Source organism: Pelobates fuscus, chromosome 10 (assembly GCF_036172605.1).
Source record: "Pelobates fuscus isolate aPelFus1 chromosome 10, aPelFus1.pri, whole genome shotgun sequence".
Taxonomy (NCBI): Eukaryota; Metazoa; Chordata; class Amphibia; order Anura; family Pelobatidae; genus Pelobates; species Pelobates fuscus.
Window position 1 is genome coordinate 11999525 of NC_086326.1, and position 16457 is coordinate 12015981.

Sequence of the window (16457 nt, forward strand, 5' to 3'; positions counted from 1 at the left end):
TCTCATTGACATATTTAATCTGGGCCTTCAGACATGCACTGATGAGTCTGTAGTTTTAAGGGAGAGCAGCCCTGGCCTAATCTAATCTGGTTGTTGGCTTGTGCCCTGTGAGTAAGATCTAGGGCAGGTTTAGGCAGCCTTTGGCACTCCAGATGTTGTGGACTACACCCCCCAAAATGCTCTTACACACATAATTCCGGCAAAACATCATGGGAGGTGTGGTCCAAAACATCTGCAGTGTCAAAGGTTGCCTATGCCTGATCTAGGGCATCCACAAAGCCATCTAAACATTAAGGTAAGAAAGCCAGGTCATGCATAATTCCAAATAGCTCTCCATTCTCCCTGTGCAGGGCACCACCAATTTGGCAAATATCCTCCACACAATCTTAGCAACACTGTATGAGGGTGCTTATGGTTGCATCCAAAGAGCAGGGTCAAGTTATCTAGCAATAATTAGTACATGCTTTGAGATTGATTTTCTAAAACTAGATATGAACAGCTGGGTTAGGTGAAGTTGTATATCTGCTGGGTGGAATCAAATGGAAATTTTGAATTGAACCAAAACATGTTCAGCCAAAGTTCTCTAAAACAAAACAAAAGTTTGGAAAATCACAACTGTAATATGTTGAAAGAATGGGAAATTTTTGCTGTGCACAAATCTACAATATAGTCCATGTCTATGCAACCCCTATATTGTACATTAAAGCATCGAATAGACCATCAGAAATACAATAAAGCTATCAGAAAAATTGAAAACATTTGACTGTATTTTTGTTATGTCACATGTTGCAGTCGGTAAATAATGCTGGTTTGTTAATAGTTTTTAGAACATGTGTCAAAGGTGAAATAATTGATAACAATATTAGATTATTGGCATGAGGAGAAATATGCTGAAATACTACTCAGGTGCCAAATAAAACATATGATGTCCTCAAGTGTCCTACAGTGGCATGGTCATTATAAGGGGAGGTCCACTTTCATTTCTGTCCTGAATGTTATAAAAAGGAAGGCTGTTTTGAGTTTGTGAGTACAGACGGTGTGGCTGTGTGATGCAAAATGCAGCTTCTTCTCCTGTGTGTTTCCCTGACCATCTTGTGCTCTGCAGCTGAGGAAACATCTAAACCGTAAGCTGAATTAAACTATGTATCTGTGTCATAATACAAAAGTATCAAACTAATGAGCATATTCACTAAACAGAGATTTATATATCATTTGTAGAGAAATGGTCCAGGCACTCCGATGCTCTCAAGGCACTTTATTAGAACACTTTGTTCACTTTGTTCTAATAAAGTGCCCTGAGAGCATTGGAGTGCCTAGACCATTTCTCTACAACTGGTATCTAGATGCTGGGCTGGTGCTGGGCCAGGGTCTGGTAAAGCACCAATTTAAGCTTATGTGATTAGAGTGCAGTTCCTTTTATTGTTTTTGTTTAACCCCTTAAGGACGCATGACATGTGTGACATGTCATGATTCCTTTTTATTCCACAAGTTTGGTCCTTAAGGGGTTAAAGAGAGCATTATGGCAAAACGACAATTTGTGCAATGTAGTACTAATTTAAAAAACCTTCAGTTAAACTACATACGCAATGCAAATGTTGTGGTTGAATTTTTGCAAATTAGTTATAGATTTATTGCAAATCACTCTTCAGTAAGTAGACAGTTTATATAATTTGTAGCACAGGAAATACACATATCATATGACTTTAATTTTAAGATTTTTGAATATCTTTCAGCAGAACTAGTAATCATTCCATATCTGTAGATGATTCACAATTATCTTGAAGTTTAACATATATCACCATATAATTATCATACAAAATTATATAGAAATTGAAGATTATGCTAGCGTTAGTGTACTTATAATCTTAATTTTAGTAATGACAGGAGGCGAGTATTTTGCATTAACTCTCTTTACTAACTCACATAGCAGTAAAGAAAAAAAGGTGAAAACATTAACCAATCAAAAGAAAGTAGGAGGTATAGTATTCACAGTAATGAGGCTCCTCCCCCTCTTTCGAGAGCGACATCAAATACCATAAAAGATTTTTAAAAGAACGGATAAAGTCTTGCAACATGCACCAACGGGTGACTTTTCAAATACGAAGTCCTAGGGTGATCCAAACATGCACCAACAGATGACTTTTCCAATTGCGAAGTCCTGGTTTCTGGAAGCTGTAATGTCTTGAAGTTATGCTGAAAGAGAGTGTGGAAAAGGTTAGGAACCGGTCTGGCAACTGTTTGCAGTAATGTAATAAACCCAGCACAACCTCTAATGAAATGTACCTAGTCTAAGTATGACAAATAACAGTAACGAAGCTGTAGTTAAATAAGGTACACGTCTGATTTATACCAGGTAGAAAATATGAAGGAATATATAGAGTATAGGTATACTTACATGAGATTTCATCCCTCGAGGGTGCGGAGGGTGGGAAAATACTCGCCTCCTGTCATTACTAAAATTAAGATTATAAGTACACTAACGCTAGCATAATCTTCAATTTTACCACATGACAGGAGGCTTCATATTTTGCATTTTTAACGCTGATGAAGGAGAGACGTGGCTGCCCCCGAGTTTGGGCGGAAATAGAAGGTCCGAAAGGTCGCTTCGCGTGACCAATCCGCGGCTCGTAGGATGTCTGCCAGTGATGCTCCCGCAGAGAAAGCCGACGAGGCCGCCGCTCCGCGAACGGAGTGGGCACCGAAGGTGTCTTCCACACCTACTAGAGACAGGATCCAGCTAACCCATCTGGCAAGGGTGGTAGTAGAGACGGGAACGTGGGGTCTAACATAAGACACCAATAGTTGTCCCGAAGATGAAACCCGAAGGAGGGAAGTGACCTGAACATAACGACGCAGAGCAGAAACAACGCAAAGCAGCGGTTCCGTAGGAAAAAAAGGGGTAGAAGACCGACGAGGAATCCGATTTCGTACGACGAGACACTTGGAAGGTAACTCCCTCGGGGGAGACCGAGAAGGCGTCGATGTCGAAAGCCCGCACGTCCGAAACTCTGCGGAACGATACCAGACAAAGTAGGAGTGTTAGTTTGGCCGACAGTTGTCGAAGTGAGAGTCTGTCGTTATTTGGCCAGTCTCGCAGAAACTGTAGGACGACTTCCACGTCCCATAACCGAGTGTACTTGGGTCTGGGGGGCCTTTGAAGTCTGATGCCCCTGAGGAGGCGGCATACCAGAGGATGTTTCCCGACGGGTGTACCCAGGACCGGAACGTGAGCCGCTGAGATCGCGGAGCGCACGACGTTGAGGGATCGGTAAGACCTGCCCGCGGAGAATAGGTGGGAGAGAAAATTCAAGATGGCCGTTACAGGTGCCATAAAGGGATCAAAGTTCCGTTCACTGCACCAAGTGGACCAGGAATTCCATGCTGCAAGATAGCATCGTCTGGTTCCTGGTGCCCACGAATCCCATAAGAGGTCTCTAGCTGTCTGCGATAAGTCCTCGGTCTGCCAAGCGCCCCTGAAAGAGTCCAGGCTACTAGAGTGAGGCGGTCTTCCAGAATGAGAGGATGGGGGTTCCCTCTCGGGTCTGTGAGGAGTGTCGGGTAGGACGGTATGAGGAGAGGATCCCTGTAGGATGAAGCTAGAAGGTCCGGGAACCATGGTTGGCTCTGCCATAGGGGAGTGATGAGGAGCAGAGACCCGCGTTGCGTCTTTAAGTATTGTATCGTCCTTGCCACCATGGCAAATGGGGGAAAGGCGTAAGCGCCCCTGGGTGGCCATGGTTGGAGAAAGGCGTCTACTGCTTTGCTCTCCGGATCTGGTAGCCAGCTGAAGTACTCGTCCGTCTGCCTGTTGTTGCGAGATGCAAAGAGGTCTAGGTGGAGGGGGCCTCTCCTGACCGAGAGGCGATGGAAGATCGTTGGGTCCAGTCTCCAGTCGCTGCTTTCCCGCCAATGGCGAGAGAACCAGTCCGCCCGGGAGATAGTCTGCCATGAGGGAGATTTTCCGGGGAAGGCAAAACTCGAATATTTCTTTCGTAATCTCTGAGAGGAGTCTGGACCGGGCCCCTCCCAGTCTGTTGATGTAACGGACCGCTGACACATTGTCCATCCGGAGGAGGATGCAGCAGTTGGTCCGGTTTCTCGCTAGGCTGCGAATTGCAAACGACCCCGCTAGAAGTTCTAGGCAGTTGATGTGGAGTTTGAGTTCCTGGGAAGTCCAAGTGCCTCCCGTCGAACTGCCTTCGCAGGTGGCGCCCCATCCCCAGAGGCTGGCGTCTGATTCCAGGACCATGTCGGGCGTGTTCCCGAAGATGGCTCGGCCATTCCACGCTTCCATGCTGTCCAGCCACCATCCCAGTTCTTCCTTGACTTCCTCCGTCACCGGAACCGTTTGGTCGTACGAAGGGTTCTGGCGGAGGAAGGAAGCCTTCAAGCGCTGCATCGCTCTGTAGTGGAGTGGACCCGGGAATATCGCCTGGATAGATGCGGATAGCAAGCCCACGATCCGAGCCAGGTTGCGGAGTGGAATGGAGTGGCTGCGAATGGCTCTGCGTATTTCCTTCTTGATGGCTGTGATCTTTGAGGTCGGGAGCCGTAGTGTGCTGGTCTTGGAATCTATCTCGAAGCCCAGGAATTGTATCTTCTGGGCTGGGGATACTTCCGACTTTTGAAAGTTCACCACGAAACCTAGGGACGTGAGGAGTCGGGTGGTATATTGTGTGTGTTGCGTTAGACTGTACCTGTCTGAGGAAAACAGTAGCAGGTCGTCCAGGTAAATAATGCACCGAATTCCTAGAGTGCGTAGTCGAGACACTACTGGCTTCAGTAGTTTGGTGAAGCACCACGGTGCTGAGCTGAGGCCGAAGGGGAGGCATGTAAACTGCCAGGGGCGGCCTTGCCATCGGAATCTGAGGAACTGTCGGCAGGATGTATGGACGGGTACCGATAGGTAGGCGTCCTTGAGGTCCAGTCTTGTGAACCAGTCCCCTTCTTGGAGCAGATCTCTTAGGAGATGGATGCCTTCCATCTTGAAATGTCTGTATGTTACGAAAGCATTGAGCTTCCTTAGGTTTATAACCGGCCGTAAGTCTCCAGATTTCTTTTTCACTAGAAAAATGTTGCTGAAGAAGCCGTTTTGGTCGTGAGCGGGTTCTATCGCTCCTTTGGCCCTGAGTTCCCGTAGTTCGCCATCGATTAGAAGGCGATCTTCCTTGGAGCACTGAATGGGGTACGGAGGGGCGGTCTGGGACCGGGTTTCCACAAAATCTATGATGTAGCCTTGGACCGTCTGGAGGATCCATGCGTCCGTGGAGATGGCTGTCCAGTTCTGAAAAGACAGAGCGATACGACCTGCAGTATACGGGGTTAGTGGACATTGAGGCATTATGATGCTTACCTGTGGGGAAGCGTGCTCTGCCAAGGCTACGAGGTCCTCTGCCTCTGTCTGCTCCACGGGTGTAGGAGAAGGGCTGCCTGAAACCCACTTCCGGGTAGAAGGGTTGGGGTCTGTGTGAGCGGGGGCCAGAGGGCCAAAAACGGCTGGCTGCTTGGCCCCTGTAGAGGCCAGCCCGTCCAAAAACACCCCGACTGGGGTAGCCCCTGAATACTCGCTTCATTGAAGTTTGAGCCTTATTGAGCGAGGTGAAAATGTTTACGTGCTTATTAAGCTCTTTGAGGAAGGCTTCCCCAAACAATTTGCCCTGTGCAAGCGGTCCCAACTCCTTGGTGCCCAATTCCACCAGCTTTCCGTCAATACGGAGCAGCGCTGCTTTACGCCTCTCAGAGGAGAGGGCTACGTTGGTGTTACCAACAAAACAAAAGCACCTCTGTGCCCATTCTCTTATATCGTGTGCCCACTCTTTAACCATACTGGTATCAAATTCGTCAGCCCTTGTAAAAGCATCGTCCACCAAAAACATGATGCGGGAAAGTGGGCCAATAGAGTCTAGGAGTTTGTCTTGAACTCCGTGGAAGCCCTTCTCCACTCCTCTCCTGGGGTCGCGGCCACCCCTAGACATGAATGTGTTCATGACCTGGTCGAATTCGGGGGTTTGGGCCACGTTGTCGGGAAGGGAAGGGCGAGGGCATTCCGAACGTAGTCGGTTGCGCACCGTTTTGTCCAGGGGTTTGCGGAGCCAACGGTGCATAAATTTGGAGAGATGGTCGGGGGGGGTCCAGTCCCCCGAACGCGGGTGCCGTATGTTGCGGGGGTCGAATAGACGTTGCCCCGTGGGGTCCAGAATGGCTTCCCCTTCTTCTTGGACCGGTGTGGGGTCATCCGGCAGTTGGATGTCGTCCAAGAAGGTGCCTTTTAGGAGACCCGTATGGGATCCCGTGTCCAAACCCCAGTCATTGTCTGGATCGGAATCTGCGGCCTGCCACTCATCTAACACAGCCATGGAGCGCGTTTGTTCTTCCCCCTCGTCCGAGGAGTAATGGGCGGGGGTGGGTGGTGCTGGCCTGTGGCGTTTGGTAGGTGCCTTGCCTTTGCCCGGGTTGTCATTCCTTTCCTTGCCCTTCCAGTGGCGTTTGCTGGGCCGAGAGTCGGCCTGGGCATGGGATTCTGAAGCCTCAGAGTCATAGTCATGGGCTTGGTCTGTTGTGACTTTTTTAGTCTGATCGGCAGTTGCCATCATAACCCTGGATAATGCTTTCTCCATAGAGGCGGAGATGGCTTCCGCAATCATGGTTTGGAAGTCTGCAGGGTTTTGAGGTGTATCCATGATAATAGGAGTTGGGCCGCTGTAATAGCTTGAAGCACAGAAAAGGTAGGGCTAGGGGTCTGTCCCAGTTAGTGAGAAAAAGGGGGGTACCTGCAGTACCCAGTTAACCCCAGCAGGGTAGGTATAGGTATATATATAAAACACAGTGAAGTGTAAAAAAGGCAAACCCCAGCAGGGTGAATATGACAAATCTGGTAGTAAAAAAGCACCAGTTTTCTCCAGCAGGGAATATTGGGATTTTTCTTCTGGGCCACACCCAGGTATAAATGCTCAAATATATATAGGTGGCACGAAATCCACCTGATAGCAGCGGTACTAAATATAGGGCTTCACCCTGTAAGTGTGCAAAAGCACCAGTAGGCAGTAAAATCGTTTTTTGATTATGGGGCCACACCCCAAGCACAGGTAAATAATTTTTGACTGACCTGGGGACCCCTGCCTGGTTGTGTCCGGTTACTGTGTGTACGGGCGCCGGAATGAGGAGACCGCAATGCTCCCAAGATGGCGGCCGTGGATCTCGCGAGACTCGAGATCCAAGATGGCCGCCGGAGGAGCGGGAAAAAACGGTTTCCCGCCGTGCGGCTACAGTGAAAGCGGCTTACCCTCAGGGAAGTGTGAGACAGTCGGTCCGACGGCGGAGAAGCCGGCGGACCGAGAGGGTGAAGAAAAGGAGAGAGACCCTGTGAAGAAAACAGGGAGGGGGAAAAAACTCCCCCAAGAGCGAAACCCCAAGGGGGCAGATGAAATAAAGGTAGAAAAAACAATAGAGCAAATATAAAAACTACATATATAAGTTAAAATACAGTATTATATAAAAAATTACATATAGTATATAATAGTGAAAAGGGAAGAGCCAAAACTCTGACCTGTCTGCTGATGGAGCAGTAAAGAAAGAGGGGGAGGAGCCTTATTACTGTGAATACTATACCTCCTACTTTCTTTTGATTGGTTAATGTTTTCACCTTTTTTTCTTTACTGCTATGTGAGTTAGTAAAGAGAGTTCATGCAAAATATGAAGCCTCCTGTCATGTGGTAAAATTGTGCTTTTCAGATGATAACAAACATTTTCCATCTTTGTAACTATAAACCAAAGACACAAGCAAGCAAGATGTTTATGAACATACAGGATTATGACTACAAAGGTCGAAGATGCATATTGTCGCCCCTCCCCAACCAAAACAAAATGAATCTTCACTGGTGTGCCTCTTAACCTCCCTTCTGAATTACTTACTCCATTTTGTGTTTTTATGCCCTCTTTTAAATACTTTACCTTTTTTAATGTACCCCTTTGGTGTAACGTACCCCCTTTTTCCCTTTGTGTTTCTAACCCCCCTTTGTATGTCTCTTTACCTATAGACCCTTTATGTGTATCTTACTTCCCTCCAGCCCCTTTGTGTGTCTCTTTCTCCTCCCAAGCCCTTTGTGTTTCTTACGTATACCCCCCATCCCATTGTAAGTAATCAAACTATTTTAGAACTGTCTGACTTCTTCCCTTACATCCATTGCATGCCACTTAAACACCTCTACTACAGCTCCATTACACAATAAGCTCCCGTTTTGGAGTTTCCCATAGCTCTCCTGAGCTAAGTTTGCAGCTGATCACTCCCAGACAATGGTCAAAGGTCTGCACAATCAGAATTGCCCTGGCTCTGCTGTAGCTGTAGTGAAGGGTGGGAGCAGGGCTTGGTGGACCCCAGGTAAAAGGTCAAACTGTTCTAAAATGGTTTAACTACTTATGTGACAGTTCACTGCAGTGGTTATAGTGCTCGGAGTGTTCATATAAATAAACGGACAGAATGACAAACAGAGAGAAAATAATATTAAAACTGAATAAGAAATAAATATATAAATTTAGGATGGATGGAAACGTGGGCTCAATGTTTTTAGAAGACAAGAATAAAGTCTTAAATTGAAAGAGGTCATCGGCAGAGAATTCTGAACGTAATCATCTTATAAAATAAAACAGATTATTATCAAGAAAGCATATGGAAATATGAATATTTTTTACAGTATGAAGCTTGGCTTCTGTGTGTATAGAAACAATTACTGTACAGGCCAACTAGCAGTGCCTTCAGATCTAGATTGACATCTCAGGTGCCCATCCTGGAGCCTAAACTTGACACAAATGAAAAATATAATTGTTGTTCCCCCTTCGTTTGCTTGCAGTTACTATGTAGTAACAGTTCCAGGCCGGCTAACATATCCTTCCGAAGATAAAGCATGTGTGGTTTTTGAACATCTGACTGGGGCAGTAAACTTCAAACTGGAATTGCATGAAGTAGAAACTGACCGGGTCGAACCGCTTGTGGATGAAAAAATAGAGGGCCACGATTTTTCCCAGTGTTACACCTTCCATGTGAGTACAGTGTCCAAAGATTGTAATGTCCCAGCAAAACTTAAAAAACAAAAATGATTATAATATATTAAAATACAGCCCTAAATTGTATCTACCAAATTATATGACATATGATTCTGCTTTTATTTCCTCAAAAGCTAAATGTGTCTCTGAATCATTCTCTAATAACAAAACTGATGTAAATAAACTGGCATATAGCATCTGAGCAATGAAAAGAATAAAAAAAAAAAGTCCTACTATCACTACTTTGCATGATGTAGTCTGATCGAATCAGATCATTAGACAGGTTTCTAATTAATGAATGCACAATGTAAAGGGCCACCCATACTATTATAACCTACCAACTTCATTTACATTGTAACTTATTAAAATAATGTACACTAATAGTAATGACTTATTTTATGGTCCTGTTAAATATTTTACCCTTTAGCATTTTCAAACATTTATTTCTGTATCTGAATCTGTATCGTTCTTTTTCTGTAACATTTTGTAATAAATTTAATTGTGTAATGTTCATTTAAATTTTGGTGAGATTATATGTAATGATCTTTAAAACCTGTTAGATTCATGTATGTTGTGACACGAAGAATTTCAAATGGTCCACCATTTACCTGAATGGAGATTCCATCACACCCGAATGGCTAAAATATGATAAAAACAAAAGATCATGCTGGTGATGGTGAATGTATTTTCTGTGCTGGGACAGTATCAGAATGAGTTTGTGTGTCTCCATAGGTTCCTTCCATATCAAACCATTATAATTCCTGGCATTTCCACATGTATGCAGAAGGGGAGAACCTCAAAGTCAATGACACCAAGGATGTGGCAATATTTAAATTGAGTGATACGAGCTTCATTCAGACAGATAAACCTATTTACAAACCAGGAGAGACAGGTACGGCTCTCTTTTTAAGGATTTATTTATTATAATCCATGTACCAAAACACTGTCAGTAATATTTGCTAAGGTGAGAATTTAAAGAGGACTTCAAATTGAAGGCCAGAATAGTCAAGGTGAAGCATAGAGATTTTTCCTGTTGACTATTTTGATCTTACATTGTAAATATCAGTTGTTATAGTAAAAATGCTGGATATTGAGCTATTACTGGCACAGTCAGCATATAGAACATAGTGACTATGCATTATATCAATGTACATTACAATATAGAGTGAAGAATATGAAACTGATGTGCGGTGTGTGAAAAGTGGTGCTACACCTAAAGTGGTTTTCAAAGTCAAACAGGGCAGTGCTTTTCACATCCTGTAACAGCATAAATAACATCCAAAAAAACAATAATAAAATCTCTTTTGCTAACTGATGTGCAGGGTGTGAAAAGTGCTGCCACACCAATAGTGAACAGCACATTTAATATCTTGCACAACAATTAAAAACCATCTAAACCAGTAGATCTCAAAGCAGTCCTCAAGACACCCCTACCAGTTCAGGATGTAGGAATTACTCAGTTGTGCCTAAGGTGTTTTTAGAAGAAGAAAAAAACAGGACAGGTTTGGGAACCACTGAACTAAATAATGCTGTCATTTATTATCCTTAATTAGAGAATTCCAAATATGGGTACCTACTAGCTATCTACTAAATTGCACTCTATTGTGGTATCTTTAAATTGGCAATACCCCTTAAGGGTACCAAATTATGGCGTCATCTACTAAACAGTGCTGTAATTTAGTATTGGGGAATGCCACATCAAGTACTAAATTAGGGGAGTAATCCACAAATCAACACCCTTATTTTGTTTCCTAAGTAGGGGAACCCCACATCAGGGTACCACATTATGGGAGTCATTTACTAAATAACTCCCTAATTTGATATTCTACATCAGGGTAATACATTAAGGGAACCATCTTCTAAAGAGTGCCCTAGATTGGTTACATAACTATGGGAACTTCACATCCGGTTACCAAATTAGGGGATCCATCTACTAAGCTGTCCCCTAATTTGGTACCCTGAGTAGGGAAATCCTACATCAGGGTTCCAACTTAGGGGAACCATCTACTAAACAGCTTCAAAATAAAAAAATAAGGAAGGTCCTCTTTAGTTAACTTACTTAAATTTGCTTTTTCAGTTGCTTAGTAGATAAGTCCCTACTTTGGTATGCTTAATTATGGCAATCTAATTAGGCTATCTAATTAGGGAGCCATCTACTTATAGCCGAATGATCAAAATTAAGATTAAAAAACATTATTTTATTTTCAGTTGCTTAATATATTTCATTTACTTGCTATCCCCATGAAAACTAATGGTTCTGAAACTTTCCTGCTCAATTCATTCAGAAAAATTTTGTGATTGGAAATTTAGGATGCTGCTGCTTACGAATTCCAAAATTGGATTAGTACAACAACAAATACACATGTCTAGTAGTGATGTACCGAACTGTTCGCTGGCGAATAGTTCCTGGCGAACATAGCGTGTTCGCGTTCGCCACGGCGGGCGGACACATGCGCGGTTCGATCCGCCCCCTATTCGTCATCATTGAGCAAACTTTGACCCTGTGCCTCTCGGTCAGCAGACACATTCCAGCCAATCAGCAGCACACCCTCCCTTCCACACCCTCCCACCTCCCTCCCAGCATCCATTTTCGATTCATTCTGAAGCTGCATGCTTAGTGAGAGGAGGGAAAGTTTAGCTGCTGCTGATTAGATAGGGAAATTGATAGCTAGGCTAGGGTATTCAGTGTCCACTACAATCCTGAAGGACTCATCTGATCTCTGCTGAAGGGACAGCGCCCCAAAAAGCCCTTTTTAGGGCTAGAACATCAGTCTGCTTTTTTTTTCCTTTTATTTCTGTGTAATGTAATTGCAGTTGCCTGCCTGCCAGCTTCTGTGCCAGGCTGGATGCTGTGCCCATTTGCATAGTCAGTGCCACCACTCATATCTGTTTTTACAATAGCTTAAGCTTTATATTTAAAAAAAAAAAAAAAATCACTGTAATAGAAGAGCAGTTGCCTGGCTGCCAGCTTCTGTGTCAGGCTGGATGCTGTGCCCATTTGCACAGTCAGTGCCACCACTCATATCTGTTGTCACAATAGCTTAAGCTTTAGATTAATAAAATATATATTTTTTTCACTGTAATAGAAGAGCAGTTGCCTGCCTGCCATCTTCTGTGTCAGGCTGGATGCTGTGCCCATTGGCACAGTCAGTGCCACCACTCATATCTGTTGTCACAATAGCTTAAGCTTTACATTTAAAAATAAAATAAAAATTTCACTGTAATAGAAGAGCAGTTAGTTGTCTGCAAGCGTCTGGGTGTCAGGCCTCCTTCAGCGTGTGCTCTGCAGACCTGTGCCAGCGTACTTTGACAGTTGCCACTCATATCTGGTGTCTCTGTAGCGTGCTTTTACAAAGAAAAAAGGTTTCCAGTGTAAGCTAATAGCAGCCAGTCAGTGTCCTTCAAGCGGCTGTGTCAGGCCTTCCTTCAGCGTGTGCTCTGCAGACCGGTGCCAGTGCACATTGCCACTCATATCTGGTGTCTCTATAGCGTGCATTTACAAAGAAAAAAGGTTTCCAGTGTAAGCTAATGACAGCCAGTCAGTGTCCTTCAAGCGGCTCTGTCAGGCCTACAGTGTGTGCTCTGCAGAACTGTTCCAGTGCACATTGCCACTCATATTGATACCGGAGAAACTGACGGAAGCCAAGCACAGAGAAGTGGACACAGGTTTCTTCAGGAAGGAAGAGATTCTTTATTTGATTCACCGACCGGGGCTCAGAGGGACTAATGTCACCAAAATACAACAAGATCTGAGCCCAGAACTGACTGTGTAAATGCATAATATAGACATATAGCTCCTCCTATAGTTAACTCTACCCACATATACTCTTTACCCAATCAGCTGAACAAAGCCTAACTTCCCTTACCTGTTAGACCACATGGCTCACCCAGAACAATGGAGGAGGGGAAGTGTTTTCAGTTTCTACATTCCTGCACTTGCTCAATACAGTGTTGATTGTATCTTAGCTACGTGTAACTGACTAACTGATACACCAACAGTTATACATATGCCACATGGCAATCTTGTCCTAGTAAATTTATTTTTACTGAGATTCCACCACATTCCCCCCTTTGATGCTTCTTATATTTCACAATTCCAGATGCCTCACTTAACCATAGTTTGCTTACACCTCAGGTTGCCATGAATCAGAACAGACCTCGTAAGCATCTTAGCATCATTACAAATTCCTTCAGCACTCCTCATTCTGAATATATTCTCTCTGGGCTAAGGGTTCATACTTGCAAACAGCCATTACATGCGCAGCTGTTTTCCTTTCTGTCGTGCTCTCTATGACACTGTGTATGGACCTAATTACCAATGGAACCAAACATGGTAGAAAGAGACACACTATAATCAACATGACTCCTCCTACCAATGTCTTGATCCCTCCAAGCTGCTCGTACCTACTTCCAAACCAACTACTAGAATTGTACCCGTTCCAGGCTTAAGTCGGTACATGCGTCAGTTTAGCCATGTGGCTTGTGAGATCAGCCACTGCCTGCCTGGCCTTTATCATCTATGTGCAGACAACAGTTGCTGAGATTGAACTTTCCACATACACCTCCTTCTATTTGCACTGGAAGTGAATGGAGGACTTTATCAACAGCCCAACTGGTTTACCTGGTAAGAAGGCTATGTGCTTTACAGAGGAATCCATAATTGCCTAATGGTAGAATGAGGCTTGAATCCCTGTATTAGAATACAATAACACTTCATGGGCATACAGTTTGGCTGTTAACCAGTTCCCTCACATATTACATCCCTCCTATTGGCAATGAAGCGCGCTAAGGTAGCCAGTGCCACTCATTATCTTCCCAGCTACCTACATTCAAGGATGCTAGCTTCTTTTTATGATTCACATCATAAACTTTAACTCTCAAGGTCTCTCCTGTTTCAATTGGCAACAAGAAGAAGGATGGTTTGAGCATACCTAATACACATGCCCCTTCCCAGTCCTGTGGTAACTCCGAATAGGCTTTCTTACCACAGATCCAGTACAAATTTGCTGGTGCTTTCCAACTAGATGTAGCAGATAGGTCAAACCACACATCCTTTAAATTGGTATAAATTGCAAACGGATTAGGTGGTTCTGAGACATTTGAAGCTGACCACCAAGTTGTATCTTTTGTACTATCATTATAAGCTTTTTGCCCTAGACAAGTTAGTTCTCCTACAGATGTGTTAAACATTATTCCTTTTCTTGCTATGCAAACATAACCTATAATGGAGGTCTTTAATCGCCACTCAGATTTACCTCTAACACTCACTTGATAATCAGTCTGAGAAGATATTAACTGTTCAACTGTCTCAGAACTGGAATACATTACCTCCTTTGCTTCCCATGGCCATTGGTCTCCCATGTTAGTACCTTCACACACATAGCAGTTGGTTACATTAAGACTACCAGCAATACTCTCGGCTAAATCAATAAACAGGTTCTTAGCATTATGGGGGATCTTATTTTCTACACTCATCTCTTCATAAAAAGAATGGAAAACCTGATGAGTTTGGGATGCTACGGTATCGGTCTCTATTCATATAAATAATATTGTCCCAGGATCCAAACCTGTTCCATATATCTGGAACCCAAATAAGTTCCCAAACCTATCTATGAATTGTTCTGGGTCATTGATAAGTATATGGACTGGGTTACACTCCCTAGACTTACGATAGGGCTTGGTAGTCAACTTAGTGACGATCATATCCTTATCTACTGTCTGTCCCCAGGTTGCCCACCCTACACAGGACCAATACGGACAATAATTATATCTTTATTTGGGCACTTTGGATCCATATATTTGTACTTACTACTGGGGCAAATATATTTATCATTAGACCCATACGTTCTCTCCCACTTAAGATCCCCACATACATTCCATGGCTTTCTACCACTTGATATCGCTTTACATGCATCAAATAGCAGAACACCCGAAGAATGTATGGTTTCTAATACAGTCTTATTTATTAGGGTCCCCTGTGGATCTCCATTCCTGAGGGTCAACCAAATTGTACGGGGTTGATACTCTGGATTGAAGCACTTAGGTTCTCCTACTCCTAAATGGCATACACTATATTCTATACCTAGGTATCTACACCTAGACACATATCCCTTACACTCATATTGTGAATGCCAAATTAGGGTCTGGGAAATATTATTACCTGTTATAGTAGTCTTAATGCAAACCTCACAGCTAGGAGTGTCGGTACCTCTACCTTCCTGAATATAAAAAGACACAAAAATATACATTATCAAAAGCACTTCTTTCAACGTCTTCATCCTCAGTCTTCGTCCGTGCGATGGCACCTCAGCTTCCAGGATGTAAGGGCTGCAGGGAATGGAGTTCTGCTCTTCTTCACAGAGGTCCCTTCGAGACACCCTGGCTATGATACGTGGGTGAGTGGTCAGGCTTTATTATGGCCGTCAAAAACACTCACTTGTAGATCTTTGTTGATGTTCCCTTTTAATAATATTATCTTCGCAAAAAACACTTTTAATCCAACTCGGTCACACGCTTCAACCGGATCTTGCAAGGATTCTCTGGATCTATTGTAGCTTGTCAGGAATCTGCCGCTGTTTTTTTTTTTTTTTATTATAGAGTAGAAGTGCCATTCTTCTTCCCTTTGCACCGATACTGATATTATGCCTAGTGATCTATTAAACTTCAGAGACGTTGATCCGTTGGGTTTAAAAGTTATCTGGGCTTGAAGCTTTGATAATAGATCTCGTCCTAGAAGCTGAACTGGACACTCCAGCATATATAGGAACTGGTGCTTAACAAAATGGCCTCCTAGAATACAAGTATGACTCCTGAGAATTGGTCTAGCAGCGCTTTTCCCAGTAGCTCCTATCATAATTATAGTCTTCCTGAAGGAGGAGCAACTAGGTTAGTTACCACAGAGTACTCAGCACCAGTGTCAATCATGAAAGAGCTCCTCTTTCCCTCTATTGATACATCGACCATAGGCTGCACTCGGCTGAAGGGGGATGGAGCCCAGTCGGTATCAATAGTCTTCCATGACAGTGTCAGCCAGACCGACAAAAAATCTCTATCTTCTCTATCCCTTAATCTCTGGGTAGGGGAATAGTATCTACTTCCCTGAACACCTCCTCTGTTACTACTGTCATTCCCTCCAAGACGTTCTCTATAGCCACCCCTGTAACCATCTCGTAACCTTCTCTCTTGTCTTATCTATAACTTGCTTTATATTCCCTCTGTGGGCAGTCACTTTTCCAATATCCTTCCTCTCTACAATACGCACAGTGATTCCTACTTCCTCCCTTACTCAGCCTATTCTCAACTCCTCTATTCACCTCCCTTCCCTGTCTCTCTACACTTATGATAGCTACAGCTATCCTCATTTTACGTTCTTCCTCCTGCTTTGTTTCAATCTCCCTGTTCATATACACCTGACTTGC

The 16457-nt window shown here is 43.8% G+C and overlaps 1 protein-coding gene across 1 annotated transcript in view; it reads left to right on the forward strand.

The window, feature by feature from the left end:
* The first annotated feature begins 1048 nt into the window (after nucleotides 1–1048).
* Nucleotides 1049–16457, forward strand: part of LOC134575460 (alpha-2-macroglobulin-like) — a 143148-nt gene continuing 127739 nt past the window's right edge. The window contains exons 1-3 of the mRNA XM_063434754.1: nucleotides 1049–1124; nucleotides 8847–9036; nucleotides 9772–9931. Of these exons, the coding sequence (XP_063290824.1) occupies nucleotides 1057–1124; nucleotides 8847–9036; nucleotides 9772–9931 (418 nt within the window). The 5' untranslated portion in view covers nucleotides 1049–1056. The remainder of the gene's footprint in view (nucleotides 1125–8846; nucleotides 9037–9771; nucleotides 9932–16457) is intronic.